General features: G+C 31.7%; 1 protein-coding gene across 1 annotated transcript in view; it reads right to left on the reverse strand.

Moving 5' to 3' along the window:
• The window catches only part of osy (oskyddad), a 72,495-nt gene that overhangs the window by 13,046 nt on the left and 34,028 nt on the right, over positions 1-25,421 (reverse strand). The window contains exons 2-5 of the mRNA XM_068769605.1: positions 17,726-17,986; positions 15,026-15,185; positions 2,180-2,316; positions 59-184 (exon numbers count right to left, since the gene is read on the reverse strand). Of these exons, the coding sequence (XP_068625706.1) occupies positions 59-184; positions 2,180-2,316; positions 15,026-15,185; positions 17,726-17,982 (680 nt within the window). The 5' untranslated portion in view covers positions 17,983-17,986. The remainder of the gene's footprint in view (positions 1-58; positions 185-2,179; positions 2,317-15,025; positions 15,186-17,725; positions 17,987-25,421) is intronic.

Below are 25,421 nucleotides of genomic sequence, written 5' to 3' on the forward strand. Positions count from 1 at the left end.
CATTAGGTAAAATAATTACATTGAGTTTTGAAATTGCGTTGTTTTCCCCTGACCTTACCTTTGTCTTAAAACTGGATCAACTCCCACAGTCGGCTCGTCCAATATCAACAGTTCGGGCTGGTGAAGTAAAGCCGCTGCAAGCGAAACACGACGCATTTGCCCTCCGGATAAATTCTTTACTTGCCTGTACAAATATTAACATAGGGATAACAACTCACACAGGTTTGATTCTTACAGTTAACGTTTATATTGAAATTACTAATTATAATAATAATAATAAAACAACATTTTATTATACATCTACTGTAATTGTTTAAACAATAGGCACAATAATCGCATCTTACGATCTTAACACGCAACCTTTCCAATAGATTGAAAACTATTTATAATATTTATATTTAGAATAATATTAAGAGTGGTGTCGATCGATAAAAAACAATAGGTCTTATATAATATAGATAATGCTGTTATATATAATATATTAAATATAAAATACGTAAGTAAGACGGAAAAAGTAAAAAAAAAATTAAACACCAAACAGTACAAACAGTTGAAAAGAAAAATATAAGTCTAGGCGAGTGACAATGAAGTTTTACTGGCTTCATACAAGTTACAAATTAATTTATCTTTTTAACCTAACACGGGTAACCAGATAGAATAGACAGGAAATAACTTGCTAGGATCCTGTTACATGTGAAACTTCTATAGCGAGACTTTCAGATGTGTGACTTAGTGTTTTTCATGCAAACCACATACGTTAAATGTATTCTTTTAAATAAGCAAGATTGTTTACATAGAAAATCATTTATAAAGTATTCATTGAAATAATTGAAGGCTATAAATCATAAGTAGAGGTCCTATGGTTGAAATGATGACAATTTATATATGTAAAATTACAATCTCATATATATAAAATCCGCGTGTCACGGTGTGCGTGATTGAACTCCTCCGAAACGGCTCCAACGATTTTCGTGAATCTTAGCGAGCATATCGGCCAGGCTGGAGAATCGAACAACATCTATTTTCCATCCCCCTAAATGTTAAGGGTGGTCCGGTTAGACAAAATTTATTGTTTTTATTTTTTTATGATTCAGCATACAAAAATACATACAACTCTAAATTTTCACCCCTCTACGATCAACCCTTATTTTTATTAGTTAATTAAAAACTTTATCTTTTTTTGCTAACAACGTTTGTGGGATCAGCTAATAACTTATATAATTCTGACCGTTTTTATGTATTGTCGTTTCAGCCCTTAAATGCCCACTGCAACGTATGGGCCCCACGCAAAGAAATCTATGACGGGATATACCATAATTGACACGATTTGCAGGTGGATTGACGATCGCAGTATATTATACTGGTACGTAGAAAACGCTACTGCCTATTCTTTGGAAATTCGTTTATGAACAGTGGTAAACCCATATAATTAATGCATAAAGTATGAATAACATAGGATTGTATCCCGGAATCGAACCTGCGACCAATAATCGCAAGTCTCAGTCTTCTACCGCTGAGCTGATACTGCTCGATGATAAGTGATAGTGGAACTAACTAAATTAAAGAAAAGAATAGGAAACAAATCATCATGCTGCTGTTATGAATGACTACAATAACTTGTACATCGCTTCTTGCTTTTATCGCGTTCGAAACGTAGAAAACGAAACGTAAAATATATGTTTCAAAATCGCTGCATTTTATTCGATATTTTTAATTGAAGTCTATTTCCCGATGAATTGATATAGTAAGAATGTTAAAAAAATGAATAAGTAAATAATTTTCTACAATTAAAATACTTAACAACGCTAATATTTGTTGTCTGGTCATACAAAAGAACTAAATATTTCTCTTGTTTGCTAAGAGAAATATAAAAAACAATAAAAAATATATAAGAAGGAAAACCAGTAATATTTCCACAGAAGTATAATGTTCATTGAATCGCTTGTTCAATAACATGAGTCAAAGCGTTGTTATTAAATGACTTATCAATAACTTACAAGGTAATTAATCATTATTTTATAAGTAGGATATAGTATATCATATGATAGAGATACAAATAAAACATATATCACTAAGGATTGATATATACATATATCACTATATATTTAAATGGAACGTACTCTCCATATTAAATAAAAATAATCTTTACTTTTTATAGGCTGCAGTGCATTCTTCTTACCTGGTAGGGTTTGGTAACTGGAGAAGTGATATTAAGAAATCCGTCCTTTCGTCAACTTCTCTTGAGGCCATCCCCGCGATCCAGCCAAAGTAAATCATCGTCTCCCGAATTGAGAACTCCCCGAAAAGAGCGATTTCCTGAAACAGAACACAAAAGATGAACTTAGTATTGAAACTGCAGTATATTTTAATTAATCACGTTAGTTAAATAATGTATTTATAAAACACTGTTATAAATTATGACATACCAACATTTACCATTACGAACTAACATATTATATTAAAGAATAAATTTATTTTCAATTATCTTCACACAGCCCCAGTATAGAACGATCTGCCAGATTCCTTATTTCCCGAGAATCGTAGTCCAGGTCTCTTCGGGGTCAAAGTGAATAAGTACCTACTGAATCTGCGTGCTTCATCTTCGACCACATTGTCGATTTTTGTCAGGCGAGTTGATGGTGATACGCGAACAAAAAAGCATCAAAAAATATCTCTTTGCATTCTTTGACAAATACACATTTATATTCTTTAACAATATATATATATATATATATAACTAACAGATTGTGGTCATCTTTTTACTTCTAACTGGGTATAAATGTATGTTAAAATTAATTATATTAATATTCATCTTTTTTCAACTAATAATTCTGTGTATACTCTAAAAATATTTTGATTTTTTTTATCCGTTAGAAAACGAAAAATCTTGTGGACATTTAATACACGTGCCTCTGGTCATCCCCAGACAGGTTTAAGCGGGGTTTCTACCCATTTATAAAATTCCCTTGGTCTCCAATGAAAACCGGTAACTCCATTAGGAAGACCATAAACCCTCGCGCTATGTTATTTAAGATAATATCTAGGGTATCGTCCCCGGGTATGCTTGTTTGAAGCTACTCTTGAAACTCCTGGTCCGAGACCACACCGATCCAGGATCTCAGAGTAACTTAAGATTGTGGAAGTATCCACCCTAAGTACCCGCACCTCCGAAAACTCCGTTTCTGGTAGTAGAATAGCATTTTTCGGAGAATACTTTAAATTTTTACAAATTAATTCCTGATAGATACATTACTAAAATTTTACATGGGACGGATACGATTCAACGAAGAGACTTGCTACTGTACAATTTATATAAAAAGTTTACTAGATTATATAGATAGCTTAAACAGGAAGGCGATATAAAGTCCACTAACAAGAATAACCAGAGTTTTTTTTCCATTTCACACGTGAAAAATAGCATTAAAAATTAGTTTCGGTCTGGTGAGTCACGTTATAGCTTACGTCAGATATTATTATAAAATTTATATTCACTGTCATGGATATCTATGATAATAAATAATAAAAATATCTATCGCCACTTTAAAAGTGAAAAAAAAAAAGATTAAACAACCACATTAAAACCAAATTAGCTAACGCGTTCAAAAGTATGTTTTGAACTATTGATGACAAATTTATATTCAAAAATTCCTTTTTTAACAAATAACGGTTTACATCTCATATTAAAGAGTAGAGTCAAGATGAGTTTAGACTCAAAACGGAGCATAACTGAAATGAAAACTCAGCAGGAGTACATATACTTAAAGAACATAAAACTACATGATATTTAATTTAAATAATTCAGTTTAAATTAATTAAATATTATTTAATAGGGATTGAAATTGCTAGGAGGTGAACATACTCCCAAGGTGTCTTCTGTGACATAATATTACCTGTGCAAATAACTACATAAAAACCCTCAGCATATATGTTTTTTGCTTTTTTTTTAATTTAGTATTAAGAGCCTTCTGGAAATCAACTGAGATTCTATTATAAAAGCGTAAATGCACATTGCCCATACAAAGATTTACTAAGTCAATATATTCTAGTGTCAGGTGTTTTGACAAAGATTATAAAATCTAGATTTGATTGGTACCTGTCATGTAACCAATCAAGATTTGATTGGTTACATGACAGGTATTCATAATCCATACGGATTGCAGTCAACATTGTGGTAGAGTCCACCCATAATAGTATATTCCTAAGCAAGATTCTGTAACACAAAATCCAGCTAAGCATCACGAGTCGAAATAATCTCTCATTAATTCAGTAGTTTTACTAGCTAAACGTCAAACCGAATTATAATAATGCTTCCGTAGTACAATTTGGCGGTAGTTAATAGCACCGGTTTTGATTACTTCATTGCTCGATGACCTTCTGCTACGAAAAACTACCACTAAAATTTTTTTTCGGATGAATCAGGCGCTTTTGGATTTACAGTTTTGTAACTAAAGTGTAAAAAAGTACAGATAATTATAGTGGGCTTCAACAATTTTTAACAGATTTCAAGATGTATTTCACACCTGATTACTATATTAAAAGTGTACTGGTATAAATTTATTTACTTTTTTTATTTAAAAAATACTTTTACAGCCTTAATTGTATTGAATATTTAGATGCCATACATCGTTTCCTACAATAACATCATTTCCTGGAAAACTCTACAAGTCACAGACTTAATGGGAATCAATACATCGAATCAATAGGTAAAAACATGTCTAAAACACTTTGAGTTATGAGAAAAACACTATAAAAGCGAGATTTCGCGCCCGTACAGTGCAAACGATGGATAAGTGTAAACGCAGCATTAGTTCTTTATCGCTAACCTTATTAAAGGTGTTATTTCTCTATGATTAACCCTTTCTGGTAAATATGGCATAATTAATTTATATAAGGTAGTCAGGAGAAAGTTATCTGAAAGAATTATTCAAAATTCAATCCTAATTCAAAAATATTTTTTTTCAAAATACGATGGATTACATCTCTTATTTAAACCAAAACCCGAGAAAAACCCGCAGGACACACAGCGGTACCACATTTTTGTGTAAATATATGTAATTTAAAATTACTAAATAAATTTTAAAACCGCCTAGAGGTGAACAGATGATTTGCTAATACGATAAAGTCGAACCTTAGGTACACAATTTTTTTTTCTTTTGTTATTTATATTCGACTTTGGAAAATCTATAATATTTTTATGGACAATACATTTTAATATTTTTTGGTATACACATATTACTATAAATAAAAAAAATATTTAAAATAAATTAAATTTCGAACAGCTATCCATTTGTTCTTAAGTACCGAGGAGGTTATATAAAAATAAATGGATAAGTCATCACCTAGATAAACAAATACAAGACCACTATGGGCAATCCGGTCGATGTGCAAATAAGTCTGAAGTCCGTACACTCGACAGTACAAGGTCGTCTGTTGGAAGAAACACAACGTTGTACGTAAATGGCATATATTAACGTCACGAAACAAATTATGGTGTAATGTAAGTTTTGACATCTTGCTGGCTTACGTATGTATACAGAATTTTAGTTTTTTCTTAAGTAATTGCGTCAGCCTTCATTTGCCAATGCAACATTTTTTTTACTTCCTTTATCTTAACAATTAATGAAATGACACGTGTAAAAATTTAAATCATTAATGATTATTATAAATAACTTTTAATATATACGGATAAGATATATTGAATTTACCGTACTTCTAGGTCACCCTGTGGGAGTTTTGCACAAAAGCAGCAGATCATAGCCGTCAGCAATTACAAGAAATTTATGTACGCAAATAACAATCGATTTACTATCATATATATTCGAAAAAATCGTTATAATCTCATTTACATCAATTTCTGTATTACCTTTATTAATAATAAAATTTACTTTCCTTTTTCTAACACACGATTAATGACTTTTTTAAGGTTTTACCTGTTTCAATCACAGGTTAAATATTAATCTAATAAAAATAATAATCTAAAAACACGACTGGCCGTAGAGTAAATAAGAACAATAGACAGAAAAAAGCAAAATAAGACGTGCATCGTGCAAACGACAGATATACCGATACAGAAAGTAGACAGAAATTTTGCTAATGTGAACACATCCTTAAATCTTAGTATCTAATTCATCCTGATAATTTCTCGGTGTTTTCACCTTCACTTTTAATGGTAATGTAATAAAATAAGCTAAGAGTGTTTATGTACTTGCATTGAAACTGCAATTTACGATCAAAAACCTGGACCTGGCTATTTATAATTTGCATCTATATTTGGGTATTACAATAAATATATGGCCGCAGATTCTTTTACATAAAAGATTTACAAGTTATATAATTTTGCAATGATACAACAAAGTTTTTCAATCTCATTGCAAATAGATGCCTGTATTGCTTGCTATCTACCTACAAAATTACTCACGTTTTTGATTAACATATTCAATTATTCTCCGAGTTTTTACACCTCTCCAAACAACCTTCATATGCTTTTAAATTAATAGAAGCAATTAACAGGATCATGCTAATAATGCCGGTTTGACGTAAAAACAAATTGACACTCAAATACATTACATACGTTTTTATTTTATTGGAAAATTGTTACTACTAACAAAACAGACGAACACTCTTTTATTATTTCTGTTTCTTTCGTCGTTATTCGCATTTGACTAAGTAAAATATATTCTCTCGACATATTTATTTATTCATATTATTATTTACACAGGACCAACTATACTGACCGCTTGTGAACGTCATGAGAAGAATCTCAGAAGTGCCCAGTTGGATAGTAACTAGAATCAGTTTAATCTCCCCTTTAATGACAATAGTCAACTGAAGTCTACGTGGGTTTTAAGCACAAATTAAATTTCCTGATCTGAAAAGAACCACCCACAAAATCAAGCCTGCGGTCGCTTTTACAATATCCTAGATAAGAAGAAGTAGTGACTCACTCCAAAACTTCACTGTAACAATTTTTTTTTCAATAGTTTTTAGAAATAATACACTCCGTATTGTAATACCGTACACAGCTCACACCCACATAAAAATTACTACTTTAATGAAATCTAAAAAAAGGTACAAGAAAGTTATTTTTATAACTCTAACCTTGTGAACATCGACATTTGATGTAATACAAAATGGTTGGCAAATAAATTCTTCGGAAACACTCGAAATTTGAAATTTCGAGTATTTCGCGTTCAATAAAACGTTGCACCTCTATGAACCTTACATAGAGTTGTACACACCACAGATCAAAGGGCCGGACGTGTTTAAATAATAGAGTTAGTGAAAGTAAACGTCGCAAAAAATATTTTTAATGTCATAGACAAAACCATTGTCCTTCTCTATTGTCTTATTGGATATAAATGGCCTATCTCACGACTTACTTCCTGCACTTACTGTTTTTCATATCATTGTGGTAGTTGAATAGATAGCACATGAGTAAAAACGCTTAAAGGGCATATAATATTTATCGTAAAACGTGTAAGCCTTATAAAATTTTAATGTATTTTTTGTAAGTAATGAATGAGACTTTAAACGAGTCAAGATCCAGCGGTCGCTCAGCTTTGCGGTGGACTATCAGATAAGAACCCTAGTGGAGTCACTACTGAATCTGCATGCGATGTTTTTTGGAGACAAAAAGATTCTCCATGACCAAATATAAACATATAATATGTCTTAAGGTGGCGACAGGAATCGTAATGCTTTTCCGTAAACATTTTTTTATAAAAAGTGCATATAACACATTATATTTTTGTAAGTTACAACACTTTGCAATAAAAAAAAATTAATAAATTTACTTCAAATGAATATAACATAATGGATAATTTATTCAAAGAAAACATGGTTCTATCATGTTCTTTGATGTTGATTATAAGTCATCTCCGGGAGTATATTTTATTTAAATGTAATTTTCATTCAATATTGATCAATAAATCATATTATCGTATTAAAAATTGTATAGATGAACATCTGTGGAATTAATATCGTACTGATTTTCACATGAAAAATAGATGATATGTTACAGGAAAAACTATAATATAGGCGTTAAAGGAGTAACAATCGAATTTCTTGTCAACATTCGTATTCTATGTATAAATACATATTTAAAAGTACGTTGTTTATGTTAAATAAATATTTATTTCATAAGTAAGAACAGGACCAATATTTAGCCACTTCCGTACTAGCAGTGGTAGTCGTGCAACAAAGCGCACCGCCCGCCAGCCCGCTGATAAATGCGCATGCGGCAAGCAATGCGAACTACACAACTGCCACTGTCAAATCACTCAACACGGGTTTCACCCCTCCACGGGGCATCTTCAGGAGTTACTCTGTGTTTGGCACTAATCGGTGTAACATAACTGGCTAAATATTGGTCCTTTTCTTACTTAGGATGGACTTCCGCAAGGTAACGCCTGATTCCATTAAGTTTTTATTTCATAGTTTAAAAATTTAAAAAAATATATCAATGGTTACATCATTGTCATCATCATTTCAGCGGTAGAACTCCTGTTAGACATTTCCCATAGATTTCCAATATAATCAAGCCAAATCAAATATGATAGGTTGGAAGTGGTCAACATCTTCCAACGACCATAATACGGTCGTCTGTCCACGCGTGACACGGTATCCACTCCAGTATCTTAAGGTTCTAGAGTGTATCTGTTCTTCTTACTATGCGATCCGCCCACAGCCCCTCCAACATTTTCAAAAATAAAACAAATTCAAATTCAAAATATTCTTATTCAAGAAGACAATTACATAAGCTTTCAAATCGTTGATCTGTTAAGAAGCGTCAGCTAGAAACTCAACAGTTGCTCTTATAAATTTTAATGAAATTTAACAATTTTTCATACGTACATTATAATATCGATCGTGTAAATAAGGCAACTAACCACGTTCCACACATTTCGATCAACTAAAAACTTTTGATTGCTAATAAAATATATTTATTAATATCAATCATTACTTTTATTGTTATACTTGTAATTTCAGAATCAAAACTAAGAAACGGCATATCTAAGATATTTTGGATGAACTTTATTATATACATGCACCCAGACTCCTGAACGGTTTGTAATTGTGTAAATTTTTGAAAACGAAATGCAGGCGTTATGAATTAGGAGATGTTATTTATTACTTCACAAAGCCTTCATTAGGCACTTTCAAAACGACAAAATATTGATATAATATAATATACATTATATGTGTATTCATATATAGTTTAATATCTCATGCTACTGCTAGGTTCGGAATGTTACAAATAACTCAGTATTTACTTTTTTAACAAGTTGCAGAATTTTCATTGCATTTACCAAGTCTTTCCTTGATTTAAGTTCGAAATTTGACAGTAGCCTTCAAAAAGATAGTGGTTGGCGTCAGCAGTGTTCCATTTAAAGTTACTACGAGGGAAGTTCTAAGAGTCACAAAGTTATCAAACAATCCTCATAGATAACTTATATTTAATGTACTTCCAGATTTCAAATTTACTTCAACTATTTATAATATATAAGGACATAATTAATTAATTTAAATTACACTTACCGTAACCTTCTCTCGTGTTAATAATTGGTTAGCTCTCGTGATTGGAACTCTTAATAATTAGCTCAAACTCAAGCTCTTTTTATTATTAAAAATTAACGATATATGACAACGCAACTTGTCCTTACCAGAGTAGTACAAGATTTTTCAATACGATGACAAGCACTGATTATTCTAAAACAGGGGTAAGCAACCTTTCTAATGAAGGGACCAATTAAAATTTAAAAATTAAACATAGGAATAAAAAATGTGTAATTACAAAAAGTAAAGTTTTCATCTAAAAATTTAATACCAAAAAGACGCTTCGCGTTCAGATTGCATGTTTGAACAAGTTCTTATGCGAGTAACTTGCCACAAACAGATTGTTTTGGTTTAGTATGTACTACCACTTCATTATAAAAAGTTTTATAATAAGATATTGATGTGAAAATGTCGATAAATAAAGTCAATTTTCTAAATGCTAGACGGATCGCGTAAACATGTTTAAAAGGCCGCAAGCGGCTTACTGGCCGCGTCTTGCTCATCCCTGTTCTGGAATGTTCACTACCTACACATTTAGACTCAAATATTATAAATAGAACAAAGACCAATTTATGTAATATTCCTCTTTGAATCCTTAATCAAATCAACATAGCCAGGAGCTATAACGCAATTTCAAAATAATCTAGATGCCTTTATCGGAAGAGCGTTATAATTCGATTAGTGTTCCCAACTTGCGTAATTACGTTCCTTTTGACATCATTATGTTCCCTATTGAGGTCAAAGACAAAGAAATGCTCTCAGATATGGATGAAAAAGCTAATTGTGAAAATAGTATCAGAGATTTTACGTAACAGAGATGAAAACGCTACTCAAGCCAATGAAAATCCTCATTAAGGAAGTATAAAAAATTGCATTATTGACATATTCAGAGTTGTTTATATAACGCATATAAACAGCTTACAATGGTATGGTTATGTTATGCGGACAGAAAACGTTCATATCAACAGGAAAGTTTTGGAATGCATAAACGTAAAATAGCAAAAAGACAGGCACTTATGACTCGGTAAGCTTACACATTAATTACATAAACCGAAATTTGACCTAAAAGATAGAGTTGGAAACAATCGCATTAGGTGTATCTTCGGAATTGGTCATGTAACGTGTAAGCTATTAAAGTACTACCTACTTGTAACCATATCATGCATGGCAGTTGCAAATTAGAATGCTAACCATTACGAAAATCACCTGAACAAAGATTTTACATAATTGGGAATAATTACATCAGGTACACGTTTAGAGTCACGGTACAAGTTTCATCATCATTACTTCAGCCGACAGACCCCCCCGCAAAGCAGAGGCTTCAACCAAAGGTAGCAACAGTACCGGTCTTGCGAAGCTCGCATCCAGCGATCTCCCACCTACTTATGACCAAGTTATGGGTGGAAAAGATTCATGTGAATAAAAAAGTTAAGAACATAGTTAAAATAAAAAGAAGTCTATGATGGACTATCAAGAAGAGATAGCAGAAGAGACTTCGAAGTGTCAACTGCGTCTCATTTGAAGGAAATAAATTAGGAGATCCGGCTTAAAAGAAAGAACGTAATGAAAATGCTAAATTATATTTGCAAAGATAATATTCTTATCACTTAGTATCATCATATATAATTTTATAATAAAAAGTTATCATTTATCTTACGGAATCTTTATCATCTAGAAGTGATTAAATAAAATGACAGTAATAACAGCTAGGTGAAGCTAAATATAATTGATGTTGAGCATACAGCGTAAAACGCTAAGGTCGTGGATCGTTACACAGGTTGTTATTTACTTAGTGCAACCTCTTTTGTTTTATCGAAGTATAAAATACCCGTGGAAATTTACTGAGTAAACTGTTTACTATTACAGCTAATAGAATACAATGTTTATAATTTAGTCGCGTACTATTATTTACTTGCAATCTATATTGCTATAATACACTATCATCCACACGCGGGAACAGGCCTCTCTTTCAAATTTCCAAAAAAAACGATGGAATGCGGCCTACATTCTGCATCATCTACCTATGATCTTAACAAAGTCGTGTGTACACCTGGAGGCTGCCATGACCAGTCCAGGGCTGTTCGCATCCAGGTACATCTCACGACCTTGACTATGACGCCGGATCTCTTAAATATTTAATTTGATTCCGATTACTCATGACTTCTATAATACTATAAATTTAAAGGAAGGCATGTGCAAAACCTTGTCAATACAATTATAATTAACCATGAACACGAGCCTTGCAAAAAGATAACAGAAAATGTAAAGCAATAAATAAAAGAACAAGAATAATGAAAATAATTAACAAGAGTGATAAAATTGCTGTGATATTAGAAATGTAAATTAAATACGATATAGACACTAAGAAAATAAATAAATTAATAAACCAAATAATAAACATAAAAATTGTAGAACTTTGGACCGAAGGCGAAGGAAGTTAAGCTATGTATATAAGTAAAGTGAGGAAAGGAATGAAAGATATTGCGAAGAAAATAGGTGGAAAGAATGAAAGACTTTGAGAAGGACAAAAGATGACTGTGGACATTAAATAAAATTATTTGAGAAATTATAACATAAATAAGGACTCTGTCCTCTCATGCTATAGGTTGAACGAGAGATCCCAAATAGGGAACCATAAAAAAGCCCAGCAGTAGAAGATTGAAACTTGCGAACGTAAGTCTCGTGTTCGATTTCCGTGTTTCAATCTTATATAAATCACACTTTATACATTTGTTGTAAAAGATTGACTGTTCACAAACAAAATGGAACTTGTTCCAAAAGATAAGAACACGTTTGTGATTTCCCGTGAAAAATTCCATGATTTAGAAGCCATATCCACAATTGCTTAGCACAAATAAAGAACCTATTATCCGATCTCTAGATATAAAACATTATAAATTGAATTTCTCTCTACCTTCGTCACGTCGTAACTTGAAACGTGTACAATAACCTATGTATTTCCCAGTTTATCTTGATATTTTTTCCGTGTTACATGACAAGGAATATAATTGATAGTGAATGGCATTCATTCGGTTTACAATTGCATAACCAGTTCGATTCAACGTCGTTATTAAAAAATAACAACATCATTCTAAACCCTTAAAGGTTCTATAAACTAATAGGATAGTTATCCACTATCCTATTAGTTCATAGAACCTTAGCACTAGAGTATGAATACATGTGTGTGTTAAAAGATTATAACTTTGCCGCGTTTGATCTTACTTATTTATTTATTAAAAGAAACAATATCTTTACAGGTACAGAAAACCTAATAAAATACTGCTGCTATGAACTTATTATTATTGTTAACTATTCTATTATATATCACAGTACTTAATACCATAATATATAAACAAATAATACCTACATTTTATACAATTATCATTTCATCTTTAGTTTCTATTTATTATACGTGTAAAATCTTTAAAAGTGTGAATGAACAGCAAATTTAATAGCAAAAATCAATTCAATACATTCTCTATGAAGTCATCACTTACAATAACTTTAGAAGCATTAGGCTTAGAGATCTTCAATCTGTTTAGAATATTACTTCCACCCAGTAGTAGGCAGCAATAAACTCATTCTGAGATATCCATCGGCACAAGGCGTTCAAATAACAACATCAACAATCACATAACAATTTTAATCAGATTACCGGATATTTCAATCCTCCCTTAAGTAACGTTGGATATTTTAACAATACGTGTCACGGCTGTTTGTACCAGCAGATTGATTATGGCCACTGGTACAAGAGCTATTCTTGGGGCTTAGCTGCCATATCAAATCAAAAATTAGGAGATTCGGAAAGGAATGAGGTCGTTTGAAGTGACACTGGAGGTGAATATCGCAAGGATGGGTCGACGCTAGGTTAGGACCCCCATTACCTGGAAGGACGATATAGCCAAGGTCGCGGAAAGTCGTCTGATGCGGGGAAGACAAGGGCGGTCATTGACGCGATCTTTGCGAGAGGCCAATGTTTGCACTGGTCCTGCACGTGTAGGTTAAAAAGTCGCAACACTCCTAAGTTTTGTGTTACACCGCGCCTATTGTAATTGCCAAGCCTATAGTATCCTACTATCATTTTCATCATCGTCATTTAGGCTTTCTCCATAGATTTCCAGGATAAGACTGTTTCGTGATACGTATTGATCTTCCCCCAACTTAATAAATATCATGATTTGTTGAAACTGTTAAAGTAAATATTAATGTAACCTCCTAATATAAAGTTCTGTCTGGCATAATCTGCGTTTAATTAACTTACATCTAACAAGTAGCTGCTTAACTTCTTAGTTTGATTATGTTAAAGATGTTGTTTATCTTATTAATCACTTACTAATTATTTGTTTATATCTACATTAACGTCTACATAGAGCTTTGCAAAAGTACAATAGAATTATTCTAGTATTTGTTAAAAAATACTGAGCTTCTTGAAAACAAACTAAATATTGTCTCAACACTTCTATTTGTGGCGTATGTTAATATTTATTTACTATGTGTGTACATTTCTAATAATATTAGATCTTTACCTAAGAACTTGCAATACGTAATTTATTTATAGCTGTCAAAAAGTTCTTATTTTAAATAAGTTTTATTTTGTAAATGCTTTCAATATGGATACTTCGATTTGAATGAACCTCAAGGTTACCCGCAAAGTCATGAGATTGAGGAAGCTGAGGAAGTACAATTTATAGTTAATACTTAGGGGTTAGCGGTGACAATAATATTTTTATTAATTCAATATTGGTATTTTTGTGTCAAATCGATAAAAGTAAAGTGGTAAGAGGAGGTAGCATAAACTGAACTAGTGCAACATATTAAAAGGTCTTGCAATTAATAGGGTGCAATGGAATAAAGGGGTTTGATATCGCAACATCACCTGCTTTGAAAAATAAATTATTTTTGACAATCGTAAGTGAACATGTAATGGTGTCGAACCTAGGCATTGCCTCAAAGAAAGCTTAGCCCCCGAAGAGTGACATTTTTGCACATAAAAAGTTCTAACTAAACAGTACGACCATACTGTCTCTGAGCTACAACAACCAGAGTAGGAAGTCATCCACCTTACTAAACAAATCTTACGCCGACCGACTACTACTTTTTAAAAATTTAAAAAACTTCTTGACGGAAAAAAATTTCAATACTCGATAGTCAATCAGTACAAAAGGTCTTCAAAGATTAACTTCTTCGAGAAAGATATTGAAAAATTACCACTGCGCAAGAATAGAGGCATCGATGGCACGCATGCACATTTTTATTAACAGAAATATACAGTAAACAGCGATTCCGTAGGTAAAAACCCAATGTATCGGCTTATGTTTACACTGCAATTATTATATTTAAAATAAATAATTGTATTACCATTTTAATTATTATTTTGCACTCCATATAAGTTACACTGTTACTTCAACTTGCCAATTCGTTAGGCTGTATTGGTGTAATAAATGTGTACATAGACAAAAATCTAACTCACTTGAGGCATATATCCTATTCTTGGCCCAGGCACTCCACTGCCGGGACCTCCGGGGCGACCTCCCAAGACCCAGATCTCTCCGCTGTTCAGCCGCCGTCTACCCACGATGCACGACAACAAGGTCGTCTTACCGCAACCGGATGCGCCAAGAAGACCATAACTGTGGTTAAAACATTCTTGTTAAAATTAACCAAAAATAATTTTATTTCTAAAGTCATTCACCTTGACATATATTAACTTTTATTAAACTTCAATAGAGGTCTTAAATTGTGTCTCTTGCGGTCTGGCTTAGTGCTGCAACAAGTGTGCTAGGATAATGTATTTTTGTTATTTCCACAGCATTATGTCCTATGGATTGATGCTTTGGAGTAGAGATACGGATATTGAAAAAAAATTGTTTTACCAAAGAAAGCCATCCGCGCCATTTGCGGTTTATTACTGTTCTTATGCAATCGTCTTTATTTATTACAAATTAAGGTGTGTTTAACTTGTAATAATCAGTACTCATAAGGAAAAATACAACATACGTTGTCAATTAAGTGTTCTGTTCTGTATTCCTGAGGTGGTATAACATTTTAATAATCACCATGTATTTACATTTTTTTTTTGACAAAAAATTTCTTCAGAGAGTCATGGCTTTATTATTTCAGTATACGATAAAGTTATTTTACACTTGTGTTTTTTGGGTTTTAAATGTGCGTGCGTACTGCTCTCCTTAGATATAATAACTGTCCTTCACGAAATCCGAAATTAATCTTAGAATATGCAAATAACATAGCAATAAACAATGTAAATAATATACGCAATTTACAGTAAACAAACCCAATAAAGACGATATTTTAAATGTAAACAAACCCACATTTTTAATTTATTATTAAGATTGATTAAATAGTTTTGTAACTGTCCAAAACAATTACCGAATCTATAATACATGTAAAAATTATCAACGCTGCGCATAGACAACGAAGTTAGTATTTTTGAAATTTAAAATCTTGCGGAGCCCCATTTGCTCCCTCTTTACACAAAAGTTATTACGTATGTAAAAGTTATTATGTATACATTTTTTAAAATCTAAAATAACTTATAATAATTGATAAGTAATAGATAATCATAACAATAAAATTAAATTACTTAAAATTATCATTGCCCAACATAATACATTAGGTGGTTTTTTAAATAACTTCTTAAAGTGGTAATGAGTTTGGATATAGAACGTCCACGTCCTGAATACAGGACACTACAGATTTCCGATAAGACTGGTAAGAATCGGCCTGCATCCAGTGTTTTTTTGAACAAGGCCATCTTGGATAGATGCCAAGATTTGTGCAAAGATGTCCTATGCTGCGCTTTCCGATCCTTGTTCTCTAATTCAGAATCTTAAAGACCCAGCTGCTATATGACCTACACGCTATGTAGCGTGCCAACTACCATTTCAACTTGTAGTTGTATTTATATAATCCATTTGTCGTTAAAAGTTTATTCCAGACAAGAAAAATTGTTCAATCTCTCTTAGCCTCTATTATAAAAACCGAATACAAATAAAAATAAACATCATTGCTAATAAACTCGATTAAGACTCCATTCAAAACCAAGGACACATAGGTCGCAAAATACGAGCAAACACGTTCATAATACGCCGCATCTTGTCTTTTTTTTAAATTAAACCTACGGCAACAGATTAAAAAAAGATGAGTCGTATGTACTGGTTTAGTTGGAAAATTGTTAATTAACGGAACACTCATGTGCGCAAGTATGAACAGCCCTTGGAAATGGAACACTTTGTATTAATGTAACATATAAATTTAAATGCATCGCTGAATAAAGGCAACGGGACCAATGGGACGTTATCGTGATGTAGAACCTTTTTAGTAATAAAAATGCAGTCTGTTTTTATGATCACGTTGTGTTTGCAACCCGCATAGGTTATTTTTAAAACGAGGGATGCTAGAAGCTATATTCTTGGTAACTTTATTTTCATCATTATCACATATCAGCCAATGAAAGCTCTCTACAACACATATGTCTCCTCGAAAGGTGACAATGATGATCGGTCTTACGCTGCTCACGCGACTTCCCACAACCTTGAATAAGTCGTCGGTCCACGTAGCGACGGGCCTGCCCACGCGGCTTGTACCAGCTCGTAGTTGTCACTGACCTTCTGGTGGTTTTCCTCATTTCTGATTTAATCTCCAAGCGTAGCCCTTGCAATTGCTAGGGCCTTTTTATAACGCCCATCTTAAACGACCACATCTCAGGTCCATAAGTCATCACCGGCACACACGCTGATTAAAGACCTTCATCTTCAGACTTGACGTAAAGGTAAAAACCAAACGACTATCTCGATAAATTTTTTTTTCAATGTTTTTGTTATAACATGAAGATGATTGTAAAGAATAAATAAAAAAAGTGTGGTATAACAATATGTTTCTTTTCCGACACTAATCTCTAGGTAATAAATACCTATAACATAGCTGAAAAATATTTGACGTCAATCAAAACAAAATATATCGTGAAGCATAAAATTTAAAAATGAAAATCTAATTTTATTATTTTTAAAATCCGTGCACGTAATAGTAAAAATATTTTTGTGAGTAATCGTTGTTTTTCAACTTATAAATAAAACTCTTGAATATGTTATATTGAAATAATAGAATTAAAATTTAAAAAGGCAACTGGTTACTGTATCAAAAACTAACTTACATAGCTCCTTTGGGTACAGTCATGTTCAAACCGTCAAGAATAACATTTGGATTCTTCGTAGGTCCATATTTCTTATGTGCTCTCCTTACACACACCGCCTGTTGTCTTCTAGAAGATATTGTTGACTTTTGCGGCTTGAGTTGTCGCATTCTTCTGTTATTCAGCTGTTCTTCTATCGTGTTGATCGTGATGTGTTCTCCCGCGTCGCGTACATCTTCCATCGATATGGTGGCGCCTTCATTGTCGTACGCCGGCATTATGCTGCGACAGAAGAGAGAAATTTCTATATTTTTTGAGACATATAATTATATATTTATTCATTTAATCATATTATTGTCTCTGTAGAATAATTTACAATGGTCATACTTTATTAAAACAGACAATAGAGCCTTTTTTGACCGAATCTAGATTCAGATTGAGCTCCCCTTTGAAAGCATCTTTCAACTTAAAGCTAAAAGAATTCCAAACTATGCTATGAAAAAGTTCATAAACAAACTCAAAAAAGTTTTTATCCAGACTTTTACAATTTTCTTAATGGCAAAGCCATTCATTCCCAAATTATATTACTAAGTTACAACATCGAATATGAATTTTCCGGCAAAAATAAAATTCATACCAATGGGTTCTCTTACATATAAATAGGGCTATAAAATTATATTAAAACGTTTATTAGGAATGGTGAAATTTTTTTATACGTTTATCACTGTTGCCCTATTGGCTTAAGTTAAACTTTGTTTTGCGTAGCAAAGCTTGAGAGATCCCTCGAGAGCCTTAACTCCAGCCGCTACATACTACTTTGATTCCCGCTTCGCTTATATCGACGCTTCATGATAGGACTCGGCGCACGAGTCCCCGAGAAGGACTTCACCTTGGACTATATGGGTATTTTATTCTATTTATTATATATTAACACACCAGGTTTTTATTTTCTGCCAGAGTTTGATTAGTTGCACAGGTTTATTTATATAAAAACATGACTAGATAACAAAATATTATTTATATTACATTAGTTAGCAGTTAAATAGATTATTTAACAGTGTAATGATGCTATCAAGATTTTTTTTCTTATGGCAAGTGATCATACTATTTACGATTCATATAGAAATATAAATAATTTAAAATGTTTGTAAAGTATGTTGAATGAGTAAGACATGCCTATTATCTTGTCGCAATTTAACTATTTAAGTACAGTCATTTGTAAATAATGCCGCATCATATTTTTCATAGATCGATGTTTACGACCCGCCATTACAAAGCCACGCCGGGCGTGAGATTTGCAAAAAGCGATTTACGTCAATAGCATTATGACGTGAAAAAATCCATTTCGTATCTCATCCGAGATCGGAAAGGTTCTGACAACGATGTGGATGGAAAAACACTGCCTCTAAGATTTTTTTTATGATTTAATATTAATAAAATATCTGTACGGCAAATGCCAAATCTTTTCGATTTATGAATTGAATTGATATCTGAACAATGATGTAGTTTATTTTATAATGATATTCTTATGATACGTTATTTGAATGAAAATCGCAACAAAAACGTCTGCGAAGACCGCTTTGGCTCTTCTGTATTATGAATTATATTATGTGTTTTATTATATTATTATATTGTATTATGTGTTTGTGTAATTATATATATATATATATGTATATATATATATATATGTGTATATATATATATATATATATATATATATATATATATATATATATATATATTGTTTATAATACCGACAAATTTAGATTTTTTATTTACTCAAACTTGCTTTTACATGTACAATAAAAATACAAAACTATAGTACAGTAATGTTGACGCCAATTAATTATTTTTTACTTAAGCTTAAAACCTTGTGTGCCATGAAATTCTTTAAACATAAATTATTTATTTTTTACCGTTTCGACCTTACACGAAGGTTAGTTACTAGCATATATATAATTAATTAACACGCGGGTATGATATAAAAAATCACATTATGCTTTTAACAGCCAACTGTAGAAGCCATTAGATGGATAAATCATCTTATTCATTAGCTCTTTGTAAAATGGTCGTGATCATGGGTGTGTACGGTCTTTCCCATAGTTATGGTCACTGTTACCCTTATTAGAAATTAGCGTTCACGCTTTCATACTGCTGGCCATTACGACTGAAATACTTCTATGTTAAATCATTCACAACATTCAAACGCCTTTTTGAATTCGGACGCCACAAGTGATGTTGCCTCTACCAATGCTTTCGTTTTGTAAAATTGAACGTAGTCATTAAGAAATGCCACAATACACACCACCTTGATCGTTCTTGGCTATCTTCATCGCCATTAAAAAGGAAGACGAGTTCGAGTGGTGACCACGTATAATGGGGACGTCACTATCAAAGAGGAACATTTACGTGCTCAAGTGGTATTTCACTACCACCTGCTTAATGTAAACAAATTTCTGCAGAATAAGATGAAGATGGTAGATGGCTTACACTGGAACCTGAGCTTTGGCCCAGTTGGGCTTGATATTTTACCGCCGAACTTCTGCACGATTGGCTCTTAAAAAATAACTTAAAATAATGTAATTGGATTATATCATATTGCCATATACCACAGCAAGCTTTTAAAATTAGAATTTAATTATGTTATATGAAAAATAGTGACAGACATATAATAAAATAAATAAAAATAAATTCATAACGATTCATTTTCATCTTCAAAAAGTTAATAAATTTTTCATGGATTCCACCAGATATCTTAATCTGCCGTTTCTTAGTTTAAAATCTAAAAGAAGATCTGGTCAAAATGTTTAGAACTTCGTTTGTTGACTCATTTTCATGATTGATATTATAATGTATTTTAAAAAATTTATAAATTTCACTTAAACGAGCAAATGTTGAATTTCTGGCCGACTCTCAACAGGTCAGCGTTCCAAGCCGGTGATAGCTTACTGCTTATACTCTTAAAATAATAGACCAATCAAAAGCGCATATTAATGTATACAGAAATATTTTGGAATTTGAATTTGACTAATTTATGCTCCTAACTAAATAAAGAATACAACCAACAACATTTGAAACGTTAAAAGTTATTTTCGCTTTAACAAGTTAATTAAAATATATTTCTTAGTATTACGCACGTCTTATTGTTATTTTAATTTCCACGATTAAATATGACCTTAATATCCTTCCATTGTTTATAATTTGTTGCCAGAACAATTTTAAGAACATTACCTTTTCTTTACATCACATATTTGTATGTACCTGTAAAAGTATAGTATGTTTTTATGTTTCTTTTATTATGTACACTTTGAACTACCATTTCCCACATGTCTCTCATTTCCATCTAAAGGTTGTCTAGTAGAGATTACCTGAAGCGATAAGACCGCCTATTGTACCTTCTCTGCATAAATTTATTTAATTTTTACTTATAATTTTTTGTCATATTTCCTTTAAGACATATTTTAATGTTATTTTGTTGAACAATAAAGTGTAAATAAATAAATAAAGGATGTAAGCATTTTTTAGAACTCAAATTATCATTTTGTTTATATGTTCATCAATTCATTTAAAATATATATGGAAAAATGTTAGATTAAAAAGTGATTTATGTAATATACATAAGGTTAAGTATAATAGAAACTAAGACAAGCTTATTACTGAGTTATCAACTTATAAAGTTAGTGATTATTTCGTAGTCAACTGTTTGCGATACAATAAACTCCAGCGTTAGTTACTTTAAATGGAATTGATTAAGTAATTATATAAAAAGTTGTACAAAAAGCCTATAACAGTGCAAAGGAATTATATTCTCGAAATTAGAACTGAACTGATCTAAATACTGTATTATAAAAATTAGTAAAAGTAATCACAAAAAGAAACCTGATTGAATTTGTTATGGACTCATCTCACATCAGGGCGTATTTAAAACCCACAAGCCAAGTATTACAAGTACCAAGGATGACGTTATAGGAAAGCTAAATTTGGTTTTAATGTTTTTATAGTGATTAAAAAATCACTATAAATACTTCTAAAGATCGTTTATATATCTTACTCATCAATTTTTATACAATTACGTTCTTTTAAATAATTATATCAAAAATTGTAAATTAGGTTTTCGTTCCAAATATTTTTTCATTCAAATAAATTAAAATTCAAAAATTGCGGTTTATTAATTTTGCTTTTGTGTGATCTATTAATTTGATATTAATTATAGATTTATTATTAAAACGTCTTTCATTTACAGATAATAACATAAATGTAAGACTGTACACTTAGTTAAATGAGTTTAATCAGCAAATTCCCGTCAGAGTAGGCATGACCCCACTAGTCTCTAAGGGATCAGAGCAGACGATCGACGTTACTTACGATCACCGGGTTTGTCTTTGGTCCTTGCAAAGGTCCTTGAATAACTAAGTTAATTAATCCTAAAGGCATAATAATAAAAAACTTAATACTAAATTCTTTAACGTAATTCATTTGACAAAGACTTTGATCAACGGTGAAAAGTTTTTAATACTAAATGGAAGAGTAATTTTATTATCACCTTCAAGACTTCATCGTTTCTATCCTTACTAGCAGCAAAGTATTCTAAATATTCGTATATGAAAATATAAAACCTTTTTGATTCTTATATGCAGCTTAACACTTCCACTTAACACTAGATTATTATCGGTATCATATGCAAAGTTTAACATGCATCGTCCACCTAAGCGATCTAAGATCTCAGCAACTCCCCAGTCCGATAAAATTGTAGCCTATATCGGCCCAAGTCGAGGCTTTCAAGGAGCACTCAATCTTCGCTATATTACAAGAATGTTTAGGATAAGCGCACTTTGGGCCCTACTCCCTTTAACTCGCGGAATCTACAAATGCCACTAGGACAGTAGCGGAATCCAGGTCAAAAGAAAATATATATGAAAAATTATATAAATGTCATCATAATCATTGCGATGTTCTCTTTCTGATGACTGACACGATTACTCAGATTGTTTAGTTCGGTTCTCGAATACGAAGAAATTAGTTTGAATTTAGAAATGTCATGAATATTTCTAATTTATCATCCAGGATATCTAGAAGAAGGTTACGAAATAAGATAGAGAAAACACCAGAGCTCCTCATCTGCTATTGAAGACTTGGAAGAGGTCATACCACGTCTTCCTCCATCCCAAATTACCCACAGCCTTGGCGGCTATCGTAATAGAACGGCATCTCTCTCTACGACGCGTTCAGTAACTGTGAACTCATCAATAAGGCCCAAGGTTAGAGACCACGTTACAATGACGTCAATAATTTTTTTATTTATTTATTATTTTATTGACTAGCCTAAATCTTTTTACGAAGTAGAACACTTACATTTACATAAGCGCAACAATCTTTTACTAGTTAGTTTTACATACACAGTACAGAAATAGAAACCAATAGTGGAACACAATTCACAACATTAATTAAAAGTAAGTCAATTATGTAGAAAAAATTAACTAAACTTATTTAATTAAATTCTAAATTATTCTTCTCAAATCCGCTCCAAGATTATTTTACATAATTTTCCAAATCTTTCAAGAGAAAATCCACTACTAGTATTAGTGAATTTGCAGCCAGAATCATAATCACTGATAAAACACATCGGTCGTAGACTTTCATCTTCTTTTATTTATAAAGCACTACAGCTTTGTTATTTTCACTTTAAATGTAACAATTTGGGAAAATAAATTAACTATTTATTTTTCTAAGCTATTATTCTTTATCACTATACAGTTTTGGAGCCGCTCTGGAACAATAAATACCGTGGGAACTTTTTCAATGAAAAATAAATCGCGACGTCAATGTGATAACGCTTCTTACATCGCGTGTAAGTACTTTTAAAGAGCTAATAAATCCTGAGATTACCCGCGGGTCAATTTATCTTGGACAGAGGTTACACTTAATACGTTCGTTTAGGATCCATAAATCTTCAGAAGGGCGTTATTAAATTTTTATGTTTCTTTAAATCCGATGTTAGTTTTGTTTTTAAACACTTAAGGTACAGCTATCTTAGTCTAATACTCATACACTTTATTAATAAGTGAAAAACTTATTATTGCAAATGTAATGTAGGGACAGTCTTTTACAGCATTACTTATCAGTAGTTGAATAGCCATAAGAGTCCGGAAAAATAAATAAATCAATAAAAAGGGATGTGCCAATGAGTAGCTTCGATTTTTTAAACCGAATATCCTTTACTGTGTTATCTATCGAAATAACAATAAGATATATCATTAAAAAGTATATTTCAATGTTTTTTCCTAGACCACACTTTTCTCTGAACTGCATTGAAAATGACCCATGAGAATTAATATGGGTTACCTAACCTTTATTTTCAACAAATTCGTAAAATCTTTTTAATGTTAATTCAAAGTCAACTTGACTTTAAAGATAAAGAATACATCCATGTTACTTAATTACTGTTCCATGATTTTTCGGTAGAAATCACCATAACACAAATTATTTTAACAAATGGTCTTTAACAAAACATTTAATTTAAATACTTTTTTCGTAACATAAACTTGCTATATTATCATGGGAGAGGGAAAGCCAGTTTATTCTTATACGATTTATCATTTGTACGAAGGAATAAGAACTATATAGAGGTTAAACTACGCCTGGAACTAAACAAAGTAATCGTATCTGTGGTGCATCCTGTTGTCCTATAAAGAAACGCATTAGTAACACGTTGCCAACAACGCAATAGCTACATGAAAAATATTTTAAATTTACTGATTAATTTTGACTTAAAAATCTTAATCTTTTCAATAATTTGTAATAATTATTGGCTACACCACTCTTTGATGATTTATCCAATCATAAAATTGCACCACGACAATCCACCCATTTGATTGAAATAAGCTCTCACCTCCGATACTTTAATAACTTTTGACAAAAGCAAACAGCTACCAAAAAGGCTTCTTTAAAAGCTCAGAAAAGATTAATTCCGTACCTTTTTTATATCGTTAATTTATGATTAACCTTATTTCTAATTTGAATCTTCAAAAAAAATTTTATGGCTTTTATCTGTGCAATTAAGCTTAGAACTTAACTAGTTGAGTCGATTCCCTCAAAACCTTTACAAAGTTAACAGTGTTTATGTGAGGCGTACGCCTCACAGGGGGGCAATTTGAGAATTTATATAGGTGACAAATTTTATAGAATGCAAATTTGTAAATTATGATTTAAACTATTGATAATAGTTTTTAGTTGGTATCGAAATCTCAACTTTGTTATTAGAGTCCGCAGGTGAACTTTTCAGCGTTTCCTATTGCTGTGTGTCGCAGGAAATTTGTACCTTTTAAAGTTGCTAAATAACAACGTTTTTGCACAAAAAAATCACAAAAAATTAACACTTATATTTTTAAAATCTATAAGTCGTAATATTTTTAATTGTGTACCAATTTACATACAAATAAGGTAATTTTATTAAGACATATTATAGAAATATTATTATTACGCATTTGATTATATTTATGTTTACTTTTTAATCATTTTACTTTATTTATAAGTTTGTAACCTGTATGACTATTGATAATGTTTAAAAAACTAATTATTTGTGCTATTTTTGATAGTTTAGATATCTCTAATAATAGTCATTGATGAAGAAGTCCAGAAGTGTTTACATCTCGCAATCTGGTCTGCTGGAATCTTCATGGCTTGCGTTTATTTCTATTGTTACTTGCGACATAATGTG

This window comes from Battus philenor, unplaced genomic scaffold, assembly GCF_028537555.1.
Source record: "Battus philenor isolate CCGP_79_NKW_IND1 unplaced genomic scaffold, ilBatPhil1.0.hap1 SCAF_28, whole genome shotgun sequence".
Lineage (NCBI taxonomy): Eukaryota > Metazoa > Arthropoda > Insecta > Lepidoptera > Papilionidae > Battus > Battus philenor.